Below are 12531 nucleotides of genomic sequence, written 5' to 3' on the forward strand. Positions count from 1 at the left end.
ACAGCTGAGAATGTAAACCAAAAATAGAGAGGAAGGTGAAAAAACGAATGTCAATTGAAAACACTAATTCATCATCTTTAAATCTTCTCATTGGATTTTTCGAGAACATACAGACACAGGCTTCCATCTTGATGGGCAGATCTACAGCAGCCACAGTCATGTCAGTAAGAATGAAGGAACCCGTGAGACAATGGATAATTCCTTCTCTTCTTGTAACAGAAAATTCTAATAATAACTAAGAAAAGTCATAAATTGTGTTGCAGCCATCTTCTGGGCCTTAGCTCAGCTTTTCCTTCTACAATTTTAACTGTTGGCTAAAAATATTTCTGCAAAACAAGAATGAAGAGAAAAATGGCAAGGTAAGAAGACAGAAAGAAAAAGGAGCCATCCCTGGAGGAGGCTAGGGCCTCTGCTGTCTTCTCATAAAGTATGCTTTTGCCATGTGAGCTAGGGAAGGCAGAAAGCAGGCTAACACACTTTATTCTATGCAAGCACTTGGAGCAGCAATGCCCACACTAAGTTACGACAGCTCCCTACAGGCTCAGTGAGGGCGATCTTGCCTTTCTTCTTCCCCAGACAGGTTGTGAATCCCTTGTTAGTTATTTCAAAGGTCTACTCTTGAGACATGGCTATAAAGGCCACGCTAAATGCTTGTGTGCCTCTATATCCAACTTCAGCCCACGAGGTTTCAACAATATGCTTAAAGGCTTCAAAAAATTAGGGGGTGGGAAGCTGTGGGTACTAAGTACCCTAGGGCACTAAAGCCATGAGAATCCTTTCCCACTGTGGGAGGTCCATATAGTCCTGAAAGAACAGGTGGCCCCAGGGCCTGCTTGAGATACCATAACAATGCCAGCATTACCAGAGACATCCTCCAAGCTCAGAGACAAGGCAGAGTGCCCACGATTCTAGAATCTATGTTCCGTTTGCTGGTGTCCAGGACACTCTGTGAACTTGTGCTAGTCTGAATGAGAATGTCTCCTATAGACTCATGTATCTGAACACTTAGTGCCCAGTTGATGGCACTATCTGGGGAGTTATGGGATCTTTAGGAGGTAGAAAAATTTCTGAGGAAGTATGTCACTAGAGGTGGCCTTTCAGAGTTTATAACCTTGTCTTGCTTACACTCTCTGCTTCCTGTATGTGGTTGAGATGTGATCTCTCAGCTTCCTGATCTTGTCACCATGGCTTCCTCAGCATTGCGGACATCTAGCTCTCTAGAACACAAAAGCTCTTCCTTAAGCTGCTTTCTGTCCTGGTGTTTTATAACAGCAACAACAACAACAACAACAACAACAAAAAAAAAAAAAAAAAAAAAAGGAAGAACAAAGACTCAAGTTCCAGGGAGCTGCTCCAGGCCATCTTTTTCTTTTCATATTCTGCTCCCCTCAGCGCATCACTTGGCACCTCTGTTGTTAATAAATACACACCGAACTAATCAGTTTTAAGGAAGATATATGACAACTAGGAAGCTATAAGTCATAGCTATTTCTGCCTAAATGCTAGGCACTGTTGAAGGTGCAGATCTCTCCTTGAATAAAACATTGAGCAGTTCCTGCCGAGGAGCATCTCTTAGTAAATCGAGGCAGACATGAACACAGCAAGCAACAAACAAGCAGCAAAGTAAGCAGAGAACAAGGTGGACAGAGAGCAGTAGGCTCCTGCTGCCCCCCAAAACTGATCTGCATTAACTTTCAATTGTTTTCCCCTGGAAACAATGCTACAGGGCAACATGGCTTACTATAGCGATGAGCTCTGATTAATAGCTGACATGTGGACTGATAGGAGTTGCAGACCCTGATGAAGAAATAGCGTGCTCATCACTCTCACACTGGGCAGACACTGCTGAAGGCTCTGAAAATCCCAGGTCAGGCAGACAGCACACTTCTCTGACAGAAGACAGAAAGCAGCTCTGGACAGCTGAGGCCCGCTGAGAACACTCACACCCTATGGCTGCTCTCCTGCACACACCTAGACAGATAGCTCCTGTTTTACTTTCCTTTCTGTTGCTGTGACAAAACATTCTGACCAAAAGCAACTTTGCTTTGAAGCAGTTTATTTGGCTTTACACTTCTGGGTCACAAACCATCGTTAAGGAAAGTCAAGGCAGGAGGCACTTTTAAGCAGGAACCGGAAACACTCCATAAAGGAACACTATTTGCTGGCTCACTCTCACCCTTGCTTCTAAGCTCACACTCACCTAACAAGCTTTCCTATCACTCAGCCTTCTGTCTGAGAATGGTGCTGACCTAGGCTCCCACATATCAGACACAGGACCTGGGCCATTCCATTCAGAGTCCCTTGGATGATGGTGGTGTCAATGACGTAGGTGGTGTCAAGCTGATAGCTGAGTCTAACTAGGACCTGAACCAAGTATGGTCAGCAGCATTCTGGTAGGTCAATATTTAACAGATTCGGAGAAAATCTGAGAGGCCCAGTGTGTTGTGAAGCTATTGCTGTGCTGAGCACACCAGTGCTGAAGAGGACAGACACAACAGGCTGGCTTGCCTGGACATATGCCTCTGAGAATCTTGTCACCATGCCTCCATGCTACTCCATCAGTGACTGGCCACTGGTGCACTGCAGGCGGAAAATGCCCCCAAACCACCACATTTACGGTAATCTCACATACAAATGCCTCAGCATTGTAGCTATTTTAAAACATGAAGATTGAATTCCTCTCTCGAAGTAAAAGGTTTGTCTAGCTGCTTACCACCTTACCTCTAACAGGTGACTGTCACAACTCATCTGAAATTCTGGGACAGTGACCAGCATTCCTTCACCTACACCATGAGCTTCCAGAAATCATTTCTTCACATTGCTACCCACAGCACAGCTTAAGATCTGATTTGCACACACTACACTGATATGTGTGCGCTTCTCAGAGACCCACCTCCAGTTATATCAAGAGGCATTAGAAAATGATCCCCCCCCAAAAAAATCAAGTTAGCTCTGATTTTTTGACACCACATTATATAATTTTCTTTTAAAAGAAAAGCTGCAAGGTAAAAACAAAGAAAAATGGTATTGTCTCTTTTCCCTCTTTTTTAAAACACTTAGTCCATTTGTAATAAATATTCATTTTCCTGATGGAATAGAAATTTCACAGGGACCATTTGCTATCTAAACCATAGTCTAGATATCTTTAGATCTCTATATTATAACACAAAGTTCTGACAGATGAAAAAAAAGATGCTAATGAACAAGCAGACACACACACACACACACACACACACACACACACACACACATATACACACACGGAAAGGGAGAGAGAAAGGGAAAAGGGGAGGGGAAGGGAGAGGGGGAGGAAGGAAGAGCAGGGAGTTGTTTAGTGGGAGGGGAGAGGCATCATAGCTGGGTAAACCTGCTCTGGGCCTTTAGGAGATGCAATTAACCTGCCAGTTAGCTCAGCCCTCCCTATTGTGGAAGCCTACTGTGACCTACCCTACCCTCCCAGCTTGGACAGCAGTGATAAAGCTTTCTAGAGGAAGAGGATCCCGACACACTTGCAGTTAAGTGTATTGTGAAGCACTGAAGGAGAGCTCCTGTGGCAATATTTTATCACAGACAACAGTAGATTCTGAGTTTCATCATTAAAATTGATAAGGACTCTTGTCTTCATAACCAAGTTTTGATAGCATGAAGGGATAAAGCTGACCCAAGGCCACATTTAAACATATCAGAGATTTGATTGGTTCTTTTTATTACATGTCTGAGACTTCTTTGGTCTCAGTTATGGAGAGCTTGTGGAGATGCCCTGAGTCCTGCGACAGTTACAAGACCTCCTCAGCCACAGCCGTCCCTGGTTCCATCATTCTGAAACAGCCCAAGTGAAACGCTTGACATCAGTCAAGTCTTCCAGATATGTGAGTGCCCAAGTGGCATGGCATCCCCCAGCGTGACCGAAGCCAGAGGATACAGAAAAGGATCCCTGCCTACCTCCTACCAGAAACCACCTTCTGACGCTGAGACTCAGACAGACCCCTCCCCTCTCCACACCCCACTTCCCAGTAAGGTCCATGTGGCACAAAGCCACATAAAACAAACCAGTCCAACTGAAATGGGGCATGAGTCTGTGGGCGCTAGACTGTTGCCAATGAACTACCCCACCCTTACCTCTTCACTGCACTCCACTTTCATGATTCAACAGCTTCTCTAAACACATTCCTTAGCCTGATGTGATGACTAAACAGTTATCCCATATAGGTTCACACACTTGGACACTGGCCATGAGCCTTTAAGAGGTACAGCCTTCTGGAGGAAACGTCACTGAGATTGGACTGAATGTTTAGGGCTTCATGTTACTTCTTCAACACTGCTTAGTGTTTAGGGGTGAAGGCGTGGTTCTCTCAACTTCCTGCTCCTGCTGCTATGCCTCCACTTATGAACTTTTTCCTAAACCAACTCTTCCTTCTATAAGTTGCTTTTGGTCATGGTGTTTTTATACCAGCATCAGGATGTATATCAAATAGAACAAGTTCAAAAGAAAGCTTCTGATTTCCCTTTTTACAGACCTGATTCTCTCCTTGTCCAACCCCCCCACCCCCCCATCTAGCCTTGAAGTCACTTTTTCTGCCTTCTATAGCTAGGCTATATGGAGCTGAGCTAAATACATTGTAAAGGTCAGCAAGATTATCTGAGGACATTGGACCATTTTGAAGCCATGCTTAATAGAGATTAGAGGTCTGTTTGTTTTCTATAAAATCAGAATTCCAAAAGCTCTTGTATAACTTGTAAGCACTTCAGGGGAGTTCCAAATCTGTTCCATTGATGCTGCTTTCTTTGAGTAAGGGCCTCCCATGTAGAATGTGAAACACCTTAGCCAATGGTGCAATCTAATAGGCTTGCCTCCCACATGCTAAGAGACACTTGCCTTTTCATTTTAACCAATGCTTACCCTCCCTGATTAAAACCAATTCAGAAGCAGAGAAGGCACCCAGCATACCTGACATGGCTAACAAAAGCAAAGTTATAAGAAATGTCCTTTGCTGCCCTGGGTTTACAACAGATGGTTGAATAGCCTCAAGAAAAATGTAATATATAGTAGGTGATGGCTCAGCCCACCACCACCACCACCAACCCTTGCCAAGCCTAACTTCTCTGTTGATTCTAGCTCTGAGTAGTGACTCAAGTAAGGAAGTAACATTTCTCTTTTCCTAGGAAGGCTGACAGGATAAAACCATTCTTTGACTGTGCTGTCTGGTGAGGACTCTGCTCTTCAATAGGAAATCCAGTCAGCCCTACCTGCTTTCCCAAGAACACCAATATGTTGTGTGGTGGTTTGAATAGGCTTGGCCCAGAGAATGTCACTATTTGGAGGTGTGAGCTTGTTGGAGTAGGTGTGACCTTGTTGGAGGAAGTGTGTCACTGTGGGCATGGGTTTTAAGACCCTTGTGCTAGCTGCCTGGAAGCCAGTCTTCTAGTAGCCTTCACATGAAGATGTAGAACTCTCAGCTACTCCTGCACCATGCCTGCCTGAACACTGTCATGCTTTGATGATAATAGACTGAACCTCTAAGCCAGCAACAATTAAATGTTGTTCTTCTAAGAGTTGCCTTGGTCATGGTGTCTGTTCATAGCAGTAAAACCCGAACTAAGACATGTCAGTGGGAAGTGACCTGCCAGGAGCAGGTCCAGAAACTGTAGATGAATGTCCAGTCCCAAGCCTGGGCTATGGGGCCCAGCAACCAAATAATGCCTCCTTCTCCATGACCCACCACAAGTGACTGAGCCTAAATCTTATCATAGTTTTAGCTGATAAATCAGCTGAAGCAGATAGACCAGACAGGCAGGCAGATAATGTTTTGCTGGGCTGAACCCAGGCTTCCTACACCTACCACTGTGGAGTTACAACTCATATCCTTTTATTTTTAAACAGGATAGCACCAAGTTGTTCAGGCTGACTTTGAACTTGAAGTCCTCCTGCTACAGTCTCCTGAGTTACAAGTATGCACCACCACACACAGCTGATAGAATGTTTTCTTTCTTCATAGGCTTGCAGCTGTCACTCCGGGGGATCAGAGAAATACATACGAAAGACAGGTGAGTTAATTCTAAGTCCAGCCACATCCAAGGACTCCTCGGACATGAAGGCTTGGAGTGATAGAGGCCTGAATGGTAACCAGGGGGTGGGAGGAAAGGGAGTCATGGGGCAGCAGGGAAGGCGAGTGGGATGGTGTGAGGAGGAGCAGTGAATGCAAAGTCAAGGCTGGTGGGCAGCATTAGACACCAGGGCCAGGAGCTGATGCTGGTCTCAGGTTCTCCAGAAGACACTCACGATGCTAGTTGTCTCTCCTGGGAAGGCTGGGAATTTTAAAAGGTAAGATTCGTCCCCACAACTCAGCAAGTATGAAAGAATCACCCAAATGTTAAGTATGGATTTGAGTAAGTTTCTAAGACATTTTATCCATTTCTGCCTCTCATTACCAAACTCATCTACACTGCTTTTTCTTATCACTGAAAATTGCTCTGTTGATCCACTTAGAAAAAAAAAAGAAAGAGAGATGACAAAAAGCAGTACACCAATTGAACCGTAGGACACCCCAGAATACGGGATAGCAGCTCCTCCATCGCGTTCAACGTCCAGTGACAGCTGACACTCTCTGAGTGGTCCTAATGCCCCAAGGAGCCCACCAATATGAGTCAGGCACCCTAGGGTACTGGAAGCATCCAAAACCATTTTGGGCTTCAACATGGACCCCCACCTCCACATATGTAGTAGCTCTCACAAATGTGGCCAAGCCCAGACTTAGAACACTGCAGATGGGAGGAAACCTTGGAGTACCTGGTCTGTGGAAGATGGAGGAGGAAAAGGTAAGGAAAGAAGAAGGGCTTCAAAGGTAAGCAGGCTCAGAGGGCTGTGTCAAAGGGCACTCAAACTTTGTAAAGGAAAATGCACAGGAAATAAGTCAGAAAGCAATTCACAGTATGTGGCCCATGCAAACCCCTTTTAACTACCTAAGTTGAACCCAGTGGGCAGCTGGCATTCCCAAAGATGAGGTCAGAGCCCAATAGCTCCGTGTTCAACCCACCTCTCTAAAACAGGTTTCAACAATCAAAATGAGCTGCCCAGCCCACACAGTCACTTGCACAGTTGGCGTTTCTTGCAGAAGGTAGTGACTTGGCCCCAGGGATTCCAATAAACTGATTTCTCCCTCTGGATTTCCATATCAACACCTCCCCTGCCCCATAGGTTAGAGATGAAGACAGGTCTCTCTGCGATGACCACCATTTGTTTGTGGAGAAGAAACAGATGAACAGAAAACATCCTGTCCCCTCCCTCTCCTTCCATTTACAGAAGCAGAAAATAGACTAGGGGACATGCGTCATTGCTCAGACAATCTCAGTCAGTGGCAGATGAGATCATATTTGAGAGCCTCTTTGTGCCAAAGCCATGAAGCTAGCCAAACCTTGGGACATTTGTTGTGGTCTTTGGTGGGCCATGCTGAGCTGAACCAGTGAACTTTGGAGCAAAGTAGATCTTTCTTCTCAAAGAGTTTAATAAGATTGGAATCTAAGATTTTATTTTCCACGAATACAAAATAGGTGCATGCAGCAGTGAGTTACGAGGCAGGCCCTTCTGAGAGCTACACCTCAAGGTTTAAAGCTCTTAAGAATGAAGGGAGAGCAGCTAGCTCCAGTGTTCACTGTGTCAGAGGTGGGACTCGTGTCCCTCTTGTCAATCAAAGCTCTACTGGACTACTGCTTCTAGAGGAAGGGACAGGCGTCTAGGGGCCTCCCATGCAAAGCCTTGGAGAAGCTACAGAGAAAGCAGATACCTACTGTTGATCTTCATGCACATCTATCCTGCAGCACAAGTCAAAACAAGGACAACTGAAGAGACGTGAACAGAACCAGCACATTTCTCACAAGAACGACACAAAAGGAAAACAAATGTCAAAGCCTTAGAGAGCCCTCCCTTCAATGTGTTCTGCATCCCTTTCCTAACCCTCTCAAAGGCAGTGTGAGGAGAAATGGTCCTGATAGCCAGGTCCTGAACTCTTTGGCTTGGCAAATCCAGCTTTCAGAACTGTTCAGAAAGGGATTCTGTGTGCTGGGGTTCCATTCACCTGGAGAAAAGGCATCTCAGAAATGACTCCACCAGCACCACTAGCCCTGTCTAGAGCTTCCTACTTAGTGTTTTTCTCCCACCTTCAAACCTCACGGGAAGGAAGTCAAGAGAGTCAGGTAGAGAGGACACACACACACACACACAAAAAAAAAAAAAAAAAAAAAAAAAAAAAACCAATGTTCATTCTTTTAACAAAACATCCCAATTGTATCACATACTGCACACACGCGTGCACATGCACGTGTGCGTGCGCGTGTGCGCTCGCGTGCGTGCGTGTGTGTGTGTGTGTGTGTGTGTGTGTGTGTGTGTGTGTGTGATGTCTTCTCTATCATACTCTATCTTGGTTTTTTTGACGCTCACTGGTGAGGCTAGACTAGCTGGTCAACTAGGCTCTGGGATCCACCTGCATCCACTCCCCAGTACTGGGATTGTAGGTAAGTCTGTTAAGCCTAGTTTGTACATATATTTGGGTCCTCCTGCTCGTGGGGAAAGCACTTTACCCACTGAGCCATCTCCCCAGTGTTAGAATTCATATTTAAAGTCACTTTGTTCTAACAACTAAGGCAGAAACAGCATATTTAAAGATTATTTTTCTCCCTAGGAAGTGAATTTAAAACAACAACAAAAAAGCTTACCCATTTTTGAAATAGAGGACATGGGCTCTCTGAAGTCCTGTTTCTAGGAAAAAACCTAGTTCTTGATCGTGGGGAGCAGGGCCAGGCTTAGGGCTTCTGTTCTGAATATTAGTTAGTATTACCTAGAAAGGGAGAGAATTGGAAAACTAATCAAATACAGATCAATGCCTACTTCCTTCAAACCCTAGCTCCAAACACACTGTAGACTTGAACCAACTTCCTCTGGCAGAGACAGGTGCAGTCTCTGAGTGCAAGCTTTAGCAACACCGATGACTTCCACCACTGGGGGCCTCTAGGCAGTCCTGTAGCACACTGACTCTGAGAGCTCAGAGCATGGTGCCAACAGAATCATCAAATGTGGAGTCTCTGTTAAATACCAGGACATTGCCAGGGAGATTGGGTGAAGCAGACTGATCTCAGCAAAGAGCTGGAAGTCACTGCCCACCAACGGCTCTGGTCAGGCAGGCAGACTTATTCCTCCACTGAAAGCCAACACGTGACATAATTGGCACTAACTGTGGAATTCACCAGAATACAAATTCACCAGGCTCAAACCAGGAGGCTGAATTTACTCATCTACACTGGAAGTAGTAGCTGAAGAAATAAACCTCTCTCCCTAAGCCTGGTCTTGGATAACCATGAATAACCAGGTTGAAAAAATTAAATCTTTAGTCCTGAAAACAAAACAAAACAAAAAACCCCCAAACCAAACGAAACCAAATAAACAAACAAAAAAAAGCCAGAAGAGACAAAACTGTCAACTCCTCAGGTGAAAGACTTCCAAGCTGAGTTTAGAGTGAACTGTAAACACACATCAGCAGCTCTGTCTAAACTCATAAGTCAAACAAAGCATTTCTCAGAGACGATCAGACCCATGGCACATTAAAAAAACCCCACATGCCAACATGCTGTTCATGTTTTCTGGAAGTCAGCAGCTCCTTAAGACTCAAACCCAAATACCCTAAATATTTTGAAATTACTCCTTAAGGATAATTGAAGCAATTTCTGGCTCTCTAACCTACGAATTTCCTTTGGGCACAAAAGAACGCACCACACGGGGAACCCATCATTGGAGAATGAAATCCAGGTGGTTGCATCTGCAGTACATCCCAGCGGCTAATCCATAGTCCCAGGCTCCTTCCCACTCTGCAATGCTCCCAAGAGACAGGCATCTCTACTGCAGCTCCTCCTGCCCAGTGTCAAGCATTGGAGTTGCATAGGCTCTTGTACATTCTCTCTCATGTCTACCTTGAGATGACAGCATCTGTTACTATGAGCTTCAAAACTTCCTGGCATGAGACCAACTCCCCAGTTTAGTTTCTAATCCAGGTCTTCTGTTTTCAGACTCTTGTAGCAACTGCTCAACTTTGAGGTCCAACACTGAAACTTTCTAGATCACTCTTTATGTTCTTTTGACAAAATACTGTACCATTAAAAAGTAAAAATGATGTAGTACAGTCCAAACAGAATTAAAAACCACCTCACAATTCTATGTAAGCATCTGTTGGATAAAATCCAGACATCTCTCTGTACATATGTATTAAGCAGAGACAAAAAAAATTTAACAAAAAAAAGAGGCCATCTTATAAACTCTAGCTTTGAATTTAAGCCATTACATGTAATTTAGTTAGTCTTTTAAAGTGTAACCAAATAGTCATGGGATCAGAAGTTTCTTTCCTGGTATTGGGGATCCAGTTCATTTTTTACAAGTGCCACGCTAGTGCTCCATCAAACTACATTGCCAGTCCCCCAAAATAATTTTGTTCACATAATTAATTAAAAATCTCTTTAAAGTTAAATACAAATTTTATTGTAGCTACTGGTACATTAGTATGTGTGTATAAAAACTATAAACATGCTAGGAAAGGGGGAGATAATTTTACCTACATATTTTAGCTTTCTATGGTAACTAATGGCACATGATATAGATAGTGAGATTAGTACACACATGCTTTCTATTTTGACTTTTTCTTCAAAAAAGGAAAAGGTTTTATTATATTGCTATTTTTAGATTTAAGATTCTCACTTTTTTGTTACCATTTTTATATTGCTATGTAAATGTCTGGTTGAGATAAATACATGATAGAGAGATGATAGATAGATAGATAGATGATAGATTGATAATGATAGATTGATAGATAATAGAGATGGATGACAGGCAGATAGATGGATAGATGAATAAATAGATGAATAGATATATGATAGATAGATAGATAGATAGATAGACAGATAGATAAATAGATAGATAGATAGATAGATAGGTAGGTAGGTAGGTAGGTAGGTAGGTAGATAGATAGATAGATAGATAGATAGATAGATAGGTGACAGATAGATGAGGGGGGATACGTAGAGGTATAGTTGGATGCTGTTTTCTTTGGACGACTGCTTTACCACCAAGCTGTACCCAGTACTACACAGAGTACCAATAACTGTAGCTTTGTAGTTAGTCCAGAGGTCACGAAGTATGAGTCCTTCAACTTGATTCATCTATTTCAAGACTTGTTTCGGCTGTTCTGGCTCCCTTGAAATTTCATACAAATTTCTGAACCAGCTTGTTGATTTTTTCTTCAAGTAGATCATGTTTTCATAGTTACACAGACATTGAGGATCAGTTTCTAGAACTATCATTTTAAAAGATTGAGCACTGAACCCATGTGCATGGGTTAGCTTTTGCTTACCGAGAGCTCATTTCTATCTAATACTTTAAAACTTTTAGTTCACATGCTTTTGTTACATGTATTCCTATGAATTTTAATCTTTTGATATTAGTGGACATGCTCTAATTTTAAGTTTAGCATCATTCATTGTTAGCAGAAACACAGGACTTTATGTACTGGTCTTGATAACCTATAACCCTGCTGAATTTGTTTATTAGCGCTAACAGATTTGTGTGTGTGAATTTTACATATATTCAATCATATTATCTGTCAAAGAATTTCCAATCTAGATGCCTTTCATTGATTTTGCTGGGCAAAATGCAATGAAAAAAACCTAGTAACACATCAAGCAGAAGTAATCAAAAAATTAATTTTCTTGTCCCTGATCTTAGGGGAACACACCTTATGCCCTGGCTGAGTAAATTCCCACCCAATTTCTAGACTGTTGGCTGTCTTTTCTCACTAACCGAAAACAGTGTGTTGGATTTTACCAGATGCTTTCTTTGAACCATTGCAATGATAAGTCTCTTTATGTCTCCATCCCTCCCTCCACTAAGATGAGAGCATCTTCCTCAACTAAGAGACCTTAGCCATAGCATATAATTCTCAGAGAAACCCCTCAATTTCCAACAGGTTAATTTTGATAAACGTATTTTAAGTTGGAAGAACATTTAATATTGCTAACTGGGCACCACAGCTTGGCCTAACCTACCTTATTCATGTTCTGAACACTTACAATAACCTACAGTTGAACAAAACGATCCAACTTATTTTGTAATAAACTCCCGACTAACTCATGTAATTTACTGAATACCTGAACATAAAACAATACAGTATAGAGTACACTTGGGTATCATGTTTCCTGGAGCTGATCTTGACTTCACACTGACTGAGCCATCACCATCTCTGACTTCAAAGTTGTCTTGAATAGTCCCACATCAAAGTGCCCCTCATGCTGACTGAGCGCCTGGGTCCTCTTGAGGCAGAGTGGTTCTTAAGGGTATGTTCTGCAGTTTCTTCACTAAGGCACCCTGATGCCAAGCTGCCAATCCTGCTGCTTGCTGGGGCTGGAACTTGCCTCTTTCAATTACATCTGTATCAGCTTTCTGTTGTCGGGTTTCTTCGCTGTTTAAGCCACTGGTTCTCACCTTCTTGATACTGCAAC

The 12531-nt window shown here is 43.1% G+C and overlaps 1 protein-coding gene across 5 annotated transcripts in view; it reads right to left on the reverse strand.

Annotated features, from left to right (window-relative positions):
• TTC7B (tetratricopeptide repeat domain 7B) overlaps window positions 1-12531 on the reverse strand; it is a 200357-nt gene that overhangs the window by 126275 nt on the left and 61551 nt on the right. For all 5 annotated transcript variants that reach the window (XM_080915923.1, XM_080915922.1, XM_080915921.1 and 2 more), the window contains one exon: window positions 8710-8831. In XM_080915923.1, the coding sequence (XP_080772049.1) occupies window positions 8710-8831 (122 nt within the window). The remainder of the gene's footprint in view (window positions 1-8709; window positions 8832-12531) is intronic.

The sequence above is a fragment of the Micromys minutus genome, assembly GCF_963924665.1.
Source record: "Micromys minutus genome assembly, chromosome: 1".
NCBI lineage: Eukaryota > Metazoa > Chordata > Mammalia > Rodentia > Muridae > Micromys > Micromys minutus.